The following is a 16,625-nucleotide window of genomic DNA, read 5'->3' as shown; positions in this document are numbered from 1 at the left end:
TTTCTTATTAGGATTTTTTCCAAGTAGCAATCAAGGTTGTGATGCTTTTCTACGCCATAAGATGACATTAATTTCTCCCTCAATCTTGAAAAAATATGGAATTCCTTTTGATAAAGTGAGTGATTCATTTAAATTTGGGGTCTTTGTCCAGTATATCAACTTTTTAATAAAAGTATAGTGTATAGATATTGAGGTATTACTTATCTGGAGATAGATTCCAGCTCAGGTGTTGACATTCTGTATTCTGCAAGTTAGGTACTCATTTTAAGGGTGGGGAAGTTCTAGTATATTGATGTGTGTCTTCATTGAATTCTTTAAAAATAGGAGGTAGAAGTGCTAAAAAATAGAGATGACCCCCTGTCAAGCAGTTTAAAATAGGCATGTCTGAAGAGGTCGTATGAAACTTCCTTTTATACAGCTTCTTGAAATTTTAACCCCACAGAAGTCTCCAAACAAATCAAATCTACAGATTAATGTTTATTTAACCATTTAAGAAGAGTCATTCTCATACATGTATATAACATCAATCAGCTTTATAGCTTACTTTTCCTATCAACAACTAAGGGAAGTGACAAACTTGGAGAGACGCAGAAATCGTCGTCATACCCAAGGAGGACCAAGACAGTACAGACGTAAGAAACTATCGCCCCATCTCCCTACTGAATACGGACTATAAAATATTTGCGTGTATATTGGCCAACAGATTCAAAGATTTCCTAAATAATTAGATCAACCCAGAACAAACAGGCTTTTTACCGGGTAGGAAAATGAAAGACAATGTCAGATGCATCTTGGACATAATAGAATTTTATGAATGGAATCATCAAAAAGAACTTGCACTACTTTCTATCGATGCGGAAAAAGCCTTCGATAATCTGAACTGGTCTTTTTTTAAATTATTATTTAAGGAGATAGATATTGGAAACCAATTCTTCAACGCAATTGACACGATTTACGACAAACAAAGAGCCAAGATTATGATTAATGGGCAGTATACGAAAAATATTAAGATTGGAAAAGGAGTGAGACAGGGTTTCCCATTAGCACCCTTGATCTTTATTTTCGCCTTAGAGATTCTACTGAAAAATTTAAAATATGACCGAGGATTGAAGGGCACTAAAATTTCGAAAGACAAATTCAAATACAGGGCATTCGCCGATGACATCATTTGTATTATTGAGGACCCGAGAACACAACTACCCAGATGGATAACTAAAATCGAAGAATATGGAGCAATAGCAGGTTTCCATCTTAATAGAAAGAAGACGAAGATCTTAACCAAAAATATATCCAAACCAAATCAGGAAGTATTGCAAAACATGACAGGAATCTCTACAACAAAAAAAATTAAATATTTAGGAATATGGCTAACAGCTAAGAATGCGCAACTGTTAGAAAACAACTATAAAGTAAAATGGAAGGAAATAAAACAAGATTTACAAAAATGGCAAAATGTAAACATCTCGTTCCTAGGAAGAATCGCAACAATTAAAATGAATATTTTGCCCAAAATGCTCTATTTGTTCCAAAATTTACCCATAATCAGATCGGAGAAAACAATCGCGGAATGGAATAAAGACCTTTCAAAATTCATATGGAAAGGGAAAAAACCTAGGATTAAGTATGTAACACTGACGGAGAAAAAAGAAAGAGGCGGCTTCGGCTTCCCAAACTTAAAACTCTACTTTGAGGCTTGCGCCTTGACGTGGATCAAAGACTGGTGTAATTTAAAGAAAGAAGACATACTAAATTTAGAGAGTTTTGACTTGAGAAGGGGTTGGCATGCGTACATTTGGTACGATAAAAAACGTATAGAAAAGAACTTCGGAAACCATTTTGTTCGATCATCACTGATTAAAGTCTGGAAAAAGTATAAAAAATTTATATACGACAAAACCCCATTATGGATCTCATTGTTAGAAGAAAACAATAGAAAACTACTGGGTTGGTCAGCCTGGCCAACATATAAAGAAATCTTAATTAAGACAAATAATGGATTTCAAATCAGACCCCAAGAAGAAGTAAAAAGGAAATATAGGAATCTATTGTGGCTACAATACGCCCAAATTAAGGAAAAATTTGCGTTAGATAACAAAGTGGGCTTTTGCTCCAATGGAGAATTCTGGGATAAGACACTCCAATCAGACAAGAAAGAAATAACAAAAATCTATAACAAGTTACTAGAATGGACAAATGCTACAGAAGAAGTCAAAAGTTGTATGGTGAAATGGGCCCAAAACATAGGTCGTTCGATAGGTATGACCGAATGGGAAACAGTATGGAGAAAAAAAATGAAATATACGTACGCGTGGGACTTAAAAGAAAATTGGTTAAAATCCTTCCACAGGTGGTATATTACACCTAAAAAGTTGGGAGAAATGTATAAGGGAACCCAAAATACCTGTTGGAAGTGTAAAAATCACATCGGAACGTATTATCATGTATGGTGGACATATAACGAGACAGCTAAATTTTGGAAAATGATACATCTAGAAACTCAGAAAATATTAGGGAAAAAAATTCCGATGAAATCAGAATACTATTTACTAAATTTGACAGACTCAGAAACAAAATTTAATGAAAATGAGGATAAATTATTCACATATATCAATACAGCCGCAAGAATTGTCTACGCAAGACATTGGAAATCGCAAGTAATACCGGGGAAAGAAGAATGGCTCGAAAGAATTGAAGACATCAGAGACATGGATGAATTAACGTTTCTATTAAAGACACATAGAGGACATTTAATCAAAAAAACAGACTGGGAACATTACAAAAAGTATAAGGCTGAACAGGAAGAAACATGTTTTGCCAATATAGTATCAAAAAGGACAAATCAGTTCAACCAGGACTTAAAAACTAATAATTAAATAAATATAAATATGATTAAAATGTACCCCCAGAAGGGAAGAAGGGAAGTACATTATAGGGGGGGGGGGAACAGGCTCCTCGGTTTTGTCTGTTCTTTCGTTTTTTCTTCTTATTTTTTCTTATTTTTCTTTATTCTTGATTGCTTGTCTTTCCCCTTTTTGTTTGTAAGATTTTAAACTGTTCTTGGTTATGTGTTATGAAAACTCAATAAAAACTATAAAAAAAAATTAAAAAGCAAAAAAAAAAAAACAACTAAGGGAAGTGTACAAGGTTATTTTACATGAAGATTGGATGATTAAATGTAATCATCCAAAAGGAGATTTCATAATCCAAGATTTTTAGAGCAAGAACTTTATTTGGTCAATCAAAACATCAATAAATAGTGAGCTTTCCAAAAGTCATTTATTATTGTAAATGCAGGTTTATTGGTTCCCATCTACATTGACGGCCAAACAATAAATCCCATAGAAGTGCGTGTGTGCAAACCCCCCCCCCCTTAAATGTATATCAGTACTCTGTGTCTTGTGTAATCCATACCTCAAACTGGTTCCATTTTCTTCAATACGGCTTTGAAATTGCATTAAATGATCAGTAAAGATGGAGCCTTAATCAGGGTTCCATGAGTTCTTCAAGAAACCATTAAGGGTTCAGGAAATGTTTATAGTTTTTAAAAAATCAGGTATAAATATGATAATTGTATATGTTATATATGGGTTCTTTGAGACCTGATAATTATTGCTCTACAGATGTTCAGTGAAGGAATCAAAAGTGAGGAAGGGGAAATTAGCTGGTGCCAAAGATAAGAATTTTACATTTGGTTAAAGCCTTAAACTGGAAAATGGGAGAAGCAAGCAGAAAAAATGGACTTTGGGTTGCATTTAGGACTGCTGGTATAAAGAAACATACTTCAATTTTTGAAATATACAGTCCCATCTTTTATTTTTGAATTGGTCAATAGTAACTTGTAACGTGCTGTACTAGAAATGGTCATTACTGGATAGCCCTCTTGAAATCAATTACTAACTCTTTTTAATTCAGCATTTGCCCAGGCCTTGGAGAAATCACTGACAGATCATCCTAGGCTTCATTTTTTAGCTCTACAGAAATGGTTTTATTGTGTATATAAGAAATATATCCTTATCCCTCTAACCCTGCACCTGTGAACACAACCCTCATGACCTCCAAAACCCCTCAATGTGGATCACATAACTAACCAGCAACTACCCATATGTCTTCTTTTACTAAATCCCCTTTGTGGCAATCATGAAATCTACCTTTGCCTTCTTTTCCAGATACCTAAGTTCCAGCCTCCATTTGTTTGCAAATTCTTCATTATTTTCTCCTTTGCTACTATGTCAGCTTGGTCATTTGAATGTAATCAAATAATTTATCTCTCTAATCTTTAATAGTTAACTCTTTTTCCCCCTTCCATGTTTTAGCTATTATTAGTCTTGCTGCAACAAAGCAATATCGACAATTTTTTTCATCTCTTGCCCTAATGCACCTTCTAAATAGTTCTAATAAACACATTTCTGGGTTTTTCTTGATCTTTTTGGTAATCATATTGTTTGTTTCTTTCACCACCATTTTCAGAATTCTTGAACGATGATACAGATCCACCATATGTGGAAAAAAGATCATTCCACCTTCTTACACCTCCAGCAAGCCCCTCGTCCTATTTTCTCTAAAAGCACTGACATATCATCCTGGGCTTTATTTTTTAATCTCTACAGAGGTTATTGATCCCCATATTATTTTGTGTTTATGCCATGTTTATGTCTTATGGATCAGTTGGATATGATTCATGCTCTGATTTTCAAGCTGTGTTTTGTCTTCCTTGCTTAAATACATTTTTCACTATGATATCTGGGAATTATTTAGCAAGAAAAACCCCTGAGATCTAGTGAGTGATCTCTTTCTTCTTTGTAATGATATTTTATGGCATGACGTTCTTTTATTCAAATTATATGTACAGCACACCTAGCACACCTTTTCTTCACATTCCTCTGCATATATAAAATGAAACCAAACAATTTAGATTTTTTCAAAGCCAGGTCACAGCAGTATATCTTTTAGTAGTGGAGAAACAGTAAGGCTGTCAAATTGTTTAGGCAAAAAGACTCCTGAGTAATCTTTTAACACTTATTTTTGCAGAAGCTGAATGATATTCAGCATGTAAGCTTTATCATTTTAGTATGACTTTCTTGATTCACTGATTTTAAAGTATTTCTTTCTTGCCCTTCATAGTAGAAGACTAGAGACTCCCCAGTTTCTCATTTAAAAAATTGCAAATAGTTAAATACCGTTTTATGTCACCTTGTGCCACCAGAGAGCAGTCTATACCCAACTGTAATTCTGATTAATAGGCTTCTGTGCGAGTGTGAATAGAGAGAATCGGGCTCTGATCTCTTGTGGCTAGGAGTGATAGAACTGGAAACGTGCTGAACACTGATAAGCCAGCCTCCGCCTACCAGGTGACAGCTGAACTGTCGGATATTGCAGTAGCACACCTGCTAAACTGCCATCAGTAGGGGTGAATGACAAGATAAATTTAGGAATTGTTGGCACAGAAAGTGTTCATACTTATATGCACTCACACCACACACTTAGAAAAACTCCAATCACAATCTCAGCATGCACACCTGTGTGTTGTGCATACTTACGTATTTATGTGCTTGTGTTTAGGCACAGTATGCAATTGCTACCAATTCATCTTGGAACTTTAAGGTAAAATAATGTTAATACAAAATGAATATACTATGACTGTATATAATCCCTGTATATTGTGCTGACTAAATTATGCCAAAAATTCTGAGAGTTATAACATTCTTTTTATCAGATCACACGTAAACCGCTCAAGCCCCCCTACCTGCATAAGAAACTTGCTGACACCTCTTTCTCTAACACCCACCGCATCTCCACTTTCATTCTTTCATATACTAACCTGTTTGCTGGTTGATTGAGAATAGGGTTGACTACCAAGATGGAACAAATTGAAGGCAGCTGTGTTTCAATCTATGCTTCAGATTTAAAGAGATGCTATATCTCAGTGGGAAAACAAAGCAAAAACAGACCTTTGCCTATTGTATTGGAGGATCCATGTCAATAAGTCAATACTGCTGGGCACAAAATAGAGACAGACATATCCAAAATAAAGATTACTGTGTTTTCTTGCTGTTCTTTATTTCCAAACTGTGGACACCAGGGACATGATTGGGGATGGACTTTTTACAATTCCTTCCCCATAGCACTCTCTCTTTTACTGGCCTTGGGGATTTGGTCATGTGGATTACGTGTTTGGGCTAGTGGATTTAAGCAGGTACAGTAGATGTCAGCTAAGTGTAGTTTCTTGTTGCTTGAGTTACTATCAAAAATAGGCCTAATACTATACCCAACACTATAGCATACCATAAACTCTAGATCGACTTGATATGTATTAATCTTGAAATACAGTAAGTAAAAGCAAATAAAGACAACTTAACTTAATGAAAACCGGTTTTACTGTACAGTCATACCTTGACTTCCAGGACCAAGCTCTTAACTCAAAATACTCAAGGCAATTTCCCCATTGAAATGCTATCAATCTGTTCCAGCCCCCACCCTAATTTTTGTTATGTGTTTTTAAATAAGAAAATGTACTTTATAAATAACAAATAATGTATAAATGCACATTGCCATGGAACAATTAAAAAGAAAGATCAACGTTAAAATGGTAGAAGCACAAAGTTGTGGCAAGGAAGCACAAAGCGAAGAGGCAGAAGCATCATTTTCTTCATACTGTACTCATTCCAGCGTCCATCCCTCTCTTGTGCTCTCTCCTCTCTCTTTATGAAGCCAAACATACCAGGAATAAAAGCCACACAAAGGCAACTAACCCAAAGTTCCTCAAAGCGGACAAGAGCAAAGCAGACAGCAGTCTCCCAAAGAGGACAAGAGCGCGAGGCACTGAGGCACAAGGCATGGAAGCTGCTCCCTTGAAGCCATGCACTACTGCTCCCTCTGGTGCTAGCTCTTAACTCACAACACTGCTCTTATAACAAAGCAAAACCAGGGCTGAGCAAGAGTTTTTAATTTAAAATGCTCTTAAGTTGGGACACTCTTAAGTAGAAGTTCCACTGTATTATAAAAACAGCTTTGTGTATACAGTATTATATCTTCAATTGTTTTGCTGGTTGCTTGAGGGTTCTAGCTGCTTGAGTTCCAGTTAATTGAGTCTATTGTACTTCATTTGTAGTCTATTCAACACGTAGTTTGATCTGATTTTCTCTGCTAAAAGTTACGTTGTCGGTGACATTGCAGAGTTTTTGCTTTTTCTAGGCCAAATTCATAGAAGTTGAATAAAATGAAGTTCTGACCTGTTTTAATGTATCTCTTTATATCCACAATTCTTTCCTCCTCTCTTCTGTACTATTTAAAGTAAGTGAAAATAAAAGTTGATGGACCAAGAATGTTTAGTGTAAGGGATGAAGCCACTGGTGACAAATCACGGCCAGAAATTCAAGTTTCAAGCCATGGCATACACTAGTTACCAAGTTTTGTTGTTTTGGAGTGAGGGCCTTCCTTTCCATTTCCAGCCTTACTGTTTAGCAAAAGGAAATGATTAATCTAGTTTCCCTGCTGTCATTTATTCACAGTGAAATTGTGCTTGAAAAAGTAAGACGCACTATACTCTACTTGGAAATTATTTTGTTTCAAGAAGAATGCTGTTAAATGCCTGAACCATATATTTTGTACAATTTCACACCATAACACAGAACACTAGCTGATCCCTCTTAACTAATACACATAGAACTATAACATTAATGTTAAGACCATAATTTATCACTTCATAATAAATCCTCAAAAACACCAGACCCTTATAGGGCTAAATTTATAAAGGTCAAACCTAATCATTTTTTTTCATGTCAGGAGTGACTTGAGAAACTGAAAGTCGCTTCTGGTGTGAGAGAGTTGGCCATCTGCAAGAACGTTGCTCAAGGGGCACCCGGATGTTTTACCATCCTGTGGTAATCATTTATCTAGTACGCTGCCCTGAGTCCCTTCGGGTGAGAAGGGCGGGATAGAAATATTGGAAATAAATAAATAAATAAATTGAGTTTTATTTACATTCCAAAACTGTTCTTAAAAAACACACCAAAATATAAGTGATCATTGCAAAAATGGCAAATGTTTAAATATTTCAGAAAGCATAAATAAAACTTTTTCTGAAATCTGAAATAATGAATTTCAGAGTTAGTAATCATGAAAGATGCACAAAGTGCAGTCTTATTCATTAGAACACAGCCCTATTGTGAGAATCTACCGCTGAATGGAGTTCCGTTTCTGAACAGTGCTCCCAAGCAGATTTCTAGTCCAGATCACAAGTGGTTAGCATGATATTGTTTTATTATTTGGTAAGTACTCAGCCTTAGCACACAGCAAAATAAAACTTGGAAATGTATCTTTTAAAAAGTAGTTTAATAACTAACCCGCAAATGTAATTATTTAACTGCAAATATTACAAAACCATTTTGTGATTGTTACATTGCTACTTTTTGTTTTTGTTTTTAGATTGGCTTTTAAACATCCATCTTAAAAAAATAAGAAAAAAGCTGAAAAGTTGAAATACCCCTCCCAAATGATCCAAAACATTTAAATTCCCCAAGTAATGTTAGCAGTTACTTTTGGAAAATGGCATTTATAACCTTTTGGAAAAACATCTTTTGGAGATTGTAACTTTAGAAAAGCATGACTTTTCAGAGAAGAATAAAAACCCTTTAGAGTAGAATCGTCTCTTGTGGTATACAACCAAATATAATTATTCAAGGCAGTGGTTTCAGTTGTTAGACTGAATAGCCTGTTATCTCTGTTCAGTTAAGAAAACAAAGATTTTGCCAGTGCATAAAAACAGAGTTTTACAAGTGTTTTTCAGTGCCCAATATATATATACTCTCCCATAAAACAACTTGTTTTATATCATGCACTCAATGAGACAAAAATGAAGCAGACTTTGATAAAAAAATAACTTATTTGGTTTACTCACAACCTTCATGTGTTCAGCAAATGAATCTATTGCACTTTATCTATTTAAAATTTGTAACTCATAATGTGCAACTTGCTTATCCGCTATTGCAACCTCATTGTTTTTAATTCGATGTTTTAATACCGCGTTGTGTTTTTTCGGCTGCTGTGTATATATTATTATTGGTTTTTATTATTGTTCTTTGATGTTTCATATTTTATTTTATCATTGCTTTGTATCTGATTTTGCTGTAAGCCGCCCCGAGTCCCCTTCGGGGGAGATGGAGGCGGGATATAAATAAACAACTACTACTTCTTCTTCTTCTTCTTCTTCTTCTTATTATTATTATTATTATTATTATTATTATTATTATTATTATTTTATTATACACATGAAGCACATATCCTGTGCTATCTAGCCAGGATATCTAGAGCAAAACAGCAAGTGTGTGATCTGAAGTGTGAAATAGTCTGTAGTCTGTTAGAGTGATCATGTGATCTGCAGCCCCTTTTATAATTTCTCAGGAACCATTGAGTAATGGAAACTGCATACCAGAACATACAGATGAACAGTAAGCAACAGGATCATAGATAAACATTACTAGAGAAGGCTTGAAGAAGGTTGTCATTTCCAACAGTTACTACTTAAAAAAAACACCAAATGCAATGATTTACAAGTGACATTGTTATTAGTAATGTGCTCTGCATATTCATCACAGGAATAATTGTCATTATGCTTTTTATATGTTAACAATAAGCAAGCAAATTTGTGCGGAAAACCCTGATTATTATCTAAGTTCTGTACAGAGCAAATTCTTTTTAAAAAAAAATTGTTTCTAGTTTTCAAAGAAATACATTAAAAGTGGGAGAACAATTGGATTGGATAGGAAAGTAGGAAACTAAAGACCTAAGAAGGGAGGAGATGGTGTGGGTAAAAGAAGAGAAGGGAGGAGAAAAAAAAAGGGGGGGGGGGAACAAATAATAATAAAAAAATAGTTGACTTCCATCCTTGTCTATGTCATCCTATTTCCCATTGATTGGTTGTTACATTTGTGTACCAGCTTCCCTGTACTCCTGTAATTAGTCTGTTTCTATAGGTGTATTAATGGTCTATATCTATATTATTGTATTTTTCTTTTCTTTTCTAATAAAGTCTAGGAAGGGTTGCCAGTCTGTACTTTTTTTCCCGGTAATCCTTGTTGTTTTGTTATTAGATATGTTAGTCTGTCCATATTCTTTATTTCCATTAATTTTATTAGCTATTGGTCTACGTCCTGTGTTTCCTCTTGTCTCCAATTTCTCGCATAAATGATCCTCACTGCTGTCGTTATATAGTTGAATAAAAGTTCATCATTTTCGTTTAATTTCATTTCCGTTATTCCTAGGAGAATATGCTCTGGTCTTATCTGGCACTTGATGTTTAAGATTTTTTGAATTAATTCGTAGATCTCTTTCCAGAACTTCTTCGCCTTATCACATGTCCACCACATGTGGAAGAAGGATCCTTCTTCTTGCCTACATTTCCAACAGGTGGTTTGCATAGTCCTATTTATATATCCTAATTTCTTTGGGGTTATGTACCACCGGTGGAACATTTTGATCCAATTCTCCTTCAAGTCATATGAGTACATTTGTTTCATTTTCTGTACAGAGCCAATTCTGAGCACGTTGTCGGACTCTTATCCGGTTGTCCCTTTTCCCTTCTTTAAGAATAGTTGCCTTATTTTTGAACATAGGTTTGTTAAAAAGAAACTCTGAGGCTTACATTTTCTGCCACTACTTTCTGCAAGTTCCCATTTGTATCCATTCATTCTCTTATCAGGTAAGTGGGAGAAGAGTTTGCTACAACAGATATTAGTTCTTCAAGGCAGGGGGAAACAGCTGTTTTCTTTCCTGTGAAGTGAGAAGCATTCAGAAAGAAATGTCTAAAAATGATTACAGATCAATGAGATTTTTAGCCTTTTTTGGCCATACTGGAAATCTCAGCACATGGGTGAAAGGGACCATTGTGAAAAAGCATGGATGTGTCATCAGAGGTAAAATGTTGACACTTAATAATGTTGTTTTGGTTTTTAGATCACACAGGAAGCAGGAGAGTTTATGATCACTTTCCCATATGGATACCATGCAGGGTTTAATCATGGTTTCAACTGTGCAGAGTCAACAAATTTCGCAACAATCAGGTGGATTGATTATGGGAAAGTAGCCAAATTGGTGAGTCAAAATACATTTCTTTTTTTAAAAAAAGCTACCAGTTGAAATTTGTTTAAAAAGGAACTTGTGAATTTATATAAGTTTGGAAGACTTTTCAAATAGAAAATTGTTATAATTTTTAACATAATGAGCTACTGTGGACGCAGAGCTTCAAGAACAGTAGACCTTCTCATTGACAGTTCAAACGGTATTGTGTGCTTTGGTATACGAATATTACGGTCCTACACGGGTCTGCATAGGAATGCATTTATTATAGAGTGCTGCAGTTTGTGTCAGAACTTCTCAAAAGTAATGAGATAAAAGATTACTCTGTTTTGTTAATATGAGAATCCTGTTGTCTGCATATAGTTTGCATGGTGCCCTTCACTTGTCAGAAGTTGAATGCTGGGAATATTATACAACAATTAACTAGAGCCATAGTTTTGTATTGAGGAATTAAAATCTATATATAAAAACATTGTGAATTACTTCTGAAATCCTTAATTCATCTGGAATAATGAAGACATGATGAATTGAAACAATATTCTGCAATATTAGGAATATGGTGTTGAGTGCCAGGATAATTGTTACTAATTGGAAACAACAGACCCTTCCATTTATTGAAGAATAGCATGCAATATATGGTTAAAACACCTCTTCAATATACCTGTTATAAAATAATTTGTAAAAGGAGTAAAATAATAATGATCAGGAGGAAGACTGGCTAGATGACTGGGATATATTCCTCACATAACAAGATGTAATATAACCATATGTAGATGTAGTACAGAAGTTGCTTTTTTAATACATTAATAAACATTTTTATTTTGCATGTGTAGTTTTTATTTTTAGTCATTTTTCTTGTATTATTTTATGCTTATGCATATTGATGCCCATTTATTATAAATATTCCTGTTAAATTAAATTTAAAAATAAATCAGGATATTGGTTAAATGCTTTCTAATCTTTATAGTGTCATGGAGTCAACATGTCTGCCAAAAACACACTGTGCAAATTGTAGAGGATTTTGGAAAATGTTTGCAGGTTCAAATCTGTTTCATGCAAGGTGCTGTTGAGGCCTTTGGGGCCTCTCTGTTGTTCTGTATATACTACGGCTTCTTAAATTGTGGGTCCCAACCCCAAATGGGGTCCCTTAGCTCAGTGGTGAGGTCATAAAATTTTTGGCAACAGTAAAAGTATCCGGAATTCCACCCATTTACACAAATCTGTTAGCAATAACATGCAGTGTTTACAATGGACTCTGCAGAAAATGCCTCAACTGTACACAAAAAGGAAAATCAACCTGTTTATCAAGTCTGGCAAATGCTGATTTATTATCAGTAAATGTTTTATTTTGTACTTATTTTATATACCTGGGGTCAAGTAAAAATTCCTTGGATAGAAAGAGGTCACAAGTGGGAAGAGTTTCAGAAGCCCTGGTAGATACTATAGTACTTTTATAAGCTATGTAAATTGGATTAAACTCTCCAGTGATGCACACATACTAAAGCACTCCCAGTGTGCTACAGTGTGAAAGTATATTAATTGTATGGAATCTTTCTTTTTAAGGCTGCTTGTTCAGTATTATTAATCTTGTTAATGAACTAGAGTTCCCCAGAGTGTATTGACATGTTGAGGTAAATGTGACTTTTACTATTAACTTACTTGCCTATGCATCACAAATCAATTTCTGTTTTTGAGCTTTATTTTTCTTAAACTGAAACCAATAAACAGAGAGATCACATTTTAAGATTCTGAAGAAAGGCAGATGGAACATTTCCTCAGACTTCTGTGGGTTTTATTATTTACCTAATGGTGCTGATATTCATCTTAGTTGGCTCGAGATGCGTCTTTCTGTGGGCAACATGATTGGCGATTGTACTTGAGTACGTTTTGTTAATGTTAATAAAACAGATGATCCAGTGGCAATTATTTTCTATGTGTTTTGCTAGGGCCTTCTTTAATTTGTGCTGAGCCTGCAATATTAGTGCTGAACTAGGAGGTATATGCAGACATTAGAACTGCTGAATATAAATGTTTACATACTGATCATTTCCCTCTGTTCTTAGAAAATAAACTTTTCTCAAAAGCGATTCTGTTAAAAACATTTTAATTTCATCATGTCCTTGGGTATTTCTCGGTAGCCAAGGTTTTTCTGTTGCATAGCTAGGAAAATAGAGATTCTGTGTGATTTGATTCATGACCTGCTCAGGACTTTCAACTGTCATTTATTTGCTTGATGCATGTCAGTAACCAGTTTTTAGTAGCAGCCATTCTGAATTTTTAAGGACTGGAATACCAGCAAAGTTGGCTCCAACTACTGAATTATTTCCACATAAACTGGGAGCTGAAAATGAGTTCTTCTCTCCAAGAGTAGTTTCAGTTGAATTCTTTATTTGGGTACTGTTCACCTCAAAGAAATGCCATCCGGGGGGCGGGGGGCGGGGCGGGAGGGCCATTGTTCTCCCTTTATCAATATAATCAAGAATATCTAATATGGGTATATTAATAAAGAACTATATGAGATATTCTAGTGGTTCTTCACCTATCTTTAACCTGAGACCCCCTTTTCAATATCTTTTTGTGGCTGTGGATCCCTAATAATATAAAGTTATATAAAGTGAATTCAAAGCACTCCCGACAGATGGCCATTAAACAGAGGCTGGATGGCCGTCTGTCGGGGGTGCTTTGAATGCGATTTCCTGCTTCTTGGCAGGGGGTTGGACTGGATGGCCCATGAGGTCTCTTCCAACTCTACTATTTTATGATTCTATGATTCTATATATTAAATTGCTAATAATACTTTCAGGGTGTTTTACATACATATAAAAAGGCAAAAATTCAATACCATAATGTAAAATCACACAACATCAGAAATTCAAAATGGACAGTAATAAACTAATTACCAGAAAAGAATTAAGGTTAAAGTCATACAAAATACAGCTACTTAAATAAAACATAAAAGTATTTTAAAAGTAGTATTTAAAATTACTACTTATTAATTTTATAAAATTAACTATATTATACTATTAAGGTATCGAAGAACATTTTTAAACAAAAGAATTATATACTATATTATGCTATACTATAACAAGCTATTTCTATATGGGACAAATTATACATGTGCTATAAATAGCTACACTGTAATACTTTGTAAATTAGCATATAATTTATCAAACTTATATTCAGTGTTTTGTATCCAGTTGATGTAACTCTTCCTTAAGGAAATGATTACCAAGCATTCGAGGTCAGTGTGCACAAACTATGTCTCACATATTAAAGAATTCAGCCTTGTGTGTCCTAACAAATGTGAAGTTGTATGGTCAGGTTGAAGTTTACTTGACAGTAAATGATACAACAAATCCTTCAGAGCTGAATCCAGAAGTGCCTCCAAACTGTGAATCTGTGTTTTCAAGGGGAGTGTGACCCCATCTGACAGAGGATGAATCCCTTTTCCCATGTCTATCTTTTGACTGACCAGGAGCACTTTTGTCTTGTCTGGATTAAACGTCAGTTTGTTTGCCCTCATTCAGTGCATCACAGCTGCTGAAGCCTGTAGCCAGGATTTTGATTCGGGGGGGGGGGGGGGGGGGGGCTGAGTCTGAGTGAGAGAGGATCTACCCTAGAAAACCTTTTGTGTAATTATCCCAATACCCCCATGCATATGGGATATATTGAGCATGGTGATCAGATCATGATATGAATAAACATAACAGTTTAAATAATACCAGTAAGGCCTTCTCGCAGACCTTTCCCAGTGGTTTCATATAGATATCAATTAGCATGGAGGACAGGTCTGAACCCTTAGGGATTCCACAGGTGAATGGTCTGTAGAGTCCCTTTTCTAGAGCAGATCAAGACCTCTAGAGTTTTAGTTAAATTCTTAAAAAGAAGGAATAAAGAGTTGTTTTTGTATGCCACCTTACATTCACCATGGTGCAGAAATGATAATTGTGTGATCCTGTGATATACGAAGAGCATATCTGTTTATTCCAGGTCCAAACATGCATACTCTGTACTTGTAACTACTGATGGACTCCTGATTGACAGCCTAATGCATATATTTCATTAGCAAAGCAGAACAATTATCTAGGCTATCCTGCAAAAGAGCAAATAAGCAGATTTGTTGAAAGAGCGTGATCATGAAATTGCAGGGAAGTATGATAAACCCACTCCTGTGATTGCAAAGGCTTAGAAGACATGGATATGCACATAGCTTTTCCATCTGTACACTGATAAGCACATTGTGGTGTGCATGCTGAGGACATGCTAGGAGGGAGAGGAAGAAATATGCTGATTTCTGCCTATTCAGAGATGGATTGTGTCCCTTGCACATTTGTAGTGTTCAAGGCACTTCACATATATTATTTAGAGACAGCTTTCACAAATAGGCAGCACTAGAAATTTACATTTGAAAGCCGTTATATCAAGCCACATGCAACAATCAATGAAGAAACACTTTAAAATCTATACTGTTTCCTAGCCTTGTCAGAATTTTTTAAAAACTGTGACACTCACATATTTATGGCAAATATTGTTAGGACAGCGTAAAGGAGAAAGCAATTCTCATCGGCTCTTTTTACCATGAAGTTACTAAAATGTACAATTAAAAAAGACATATCTGTTACAGCACATGGGTTCCTCTGCAATTTTAGAATCATAGAATCAAAGTTGGAAGAGACCACATGGGCCATCTAGTCCAACCTCTTTCCATGCAGGAAAAGCACAATCAAAGCACCCCTGACAGATGGCCATTCAACCTCTGTTTAAAAGCCTCCAAGGAAGGAGTTTCCACCACACTCTGAGGCAAAGAGTTCCACTGTTGAACAGTTCTGAAGGTCAGGAAGTTTTTCCTAATGTTCATGTGGAATCTCCTTTCCTGTGATTTGAACCCATTGATCTGAGTCCTTGTCTCCAGAGCAGCAGAAAATCAGCTTGCTCCCTCTTCTTTGTGACAGATATTTAAATGTGGCGATCACGTCTCCTCTCAACCTTCTCTTCTGAAGGCTAAACATCCCCAGCTGTTACAGCCGCTCCTCATAGGACATGGTCTCCAGACCTTTGATCATTTTAGTTGTCCTCCTCTGGACATATTCCAGCTTGTCAATATCCCTCTTCAATTGTGGTGCCCATCTTGTCATATGTAAAGGAACCAGAAGTCACTTGCTATAAGTAAAAATGTAATCTTCTACCTTTTAGAAAATTAGCTAATAATGATTTTAATGGAACTTTGTACACTGTGACGTTCTGTAGCTTATATGCTTATATGCTTTCTGCCAACGGAACCAGAGGGAAACAATTTCTCCTCTCATAAAACTTCCACAAAATGTATGCTGGGAGTTGGATATCTCCTGGAACAGATCTTGATGGAGACAGAGAAAGGAAACAGGGTCTGTGGCAGAAGAAAGGAAGGGAAAATCCTAGCGCATGAACTGATGACTGCTCACACATTGTTGGATTTGGCTCAGTGTTTATGTGTCCCAAAATAAAATGTATTTCTGTAAACCATTTGTTGCTGTAAAAGCTGCATCTTCAGTGTTGGCTTTTGCCACTAACAC

At 35.5% G+C, this 16,625-nt stretch overlaps 1 protein-coding gene across 6 annotated transcripts in view; it reads left to right on the top strand.

Annotated features, from left to right (window-relative positions):
* Positions 1-16,625, top strand: part of kdm4c (lysine demethylase 4C) — a 398,176-nt gene that overhangs the window by 74,811 nt on the left and 306,740 nt on the right. For 5 of the 6 annotated variants that reach the window (XM_062971935.1, XM_062971934.1, XM_062971936.1 and 2 more), the window contains 2 exons: positions 12-115; positions 10,951-11,088. In XM_062971935.1, coding sequence (XP_062828005.1) covers positions 12-115; positions 10,951-11,088 — 242 coding nt within the window. Of the gene's footprint in view, positions 1-11; positions 116-4,166; positions 10,059-10,950; positions 11,089-16,625 lie in introns of those variants that run through there. The other variant, XM_016991047.2, reaches the window with a different exon arrangement.

The sequence above is a fragment of the Anolis carolinensis genome, chromosome 2 (assembly GCF_035594765.1).
Source record: "Anolis carolinensis isolate JA03-04 chromosome 2, rAnoCar3.1.pri, whole genome shotgun sequence".
NCBI lineage: Eukaryota > Metazoa > Chordata > Lepidosauria > Squamata > Dactyloidae > Anolis > Anolis carolinensis.
Note: the sequence above shows the minus strand (reverse complement) of the source record. Positions and strands in the feature narration are given on the sequence as shown.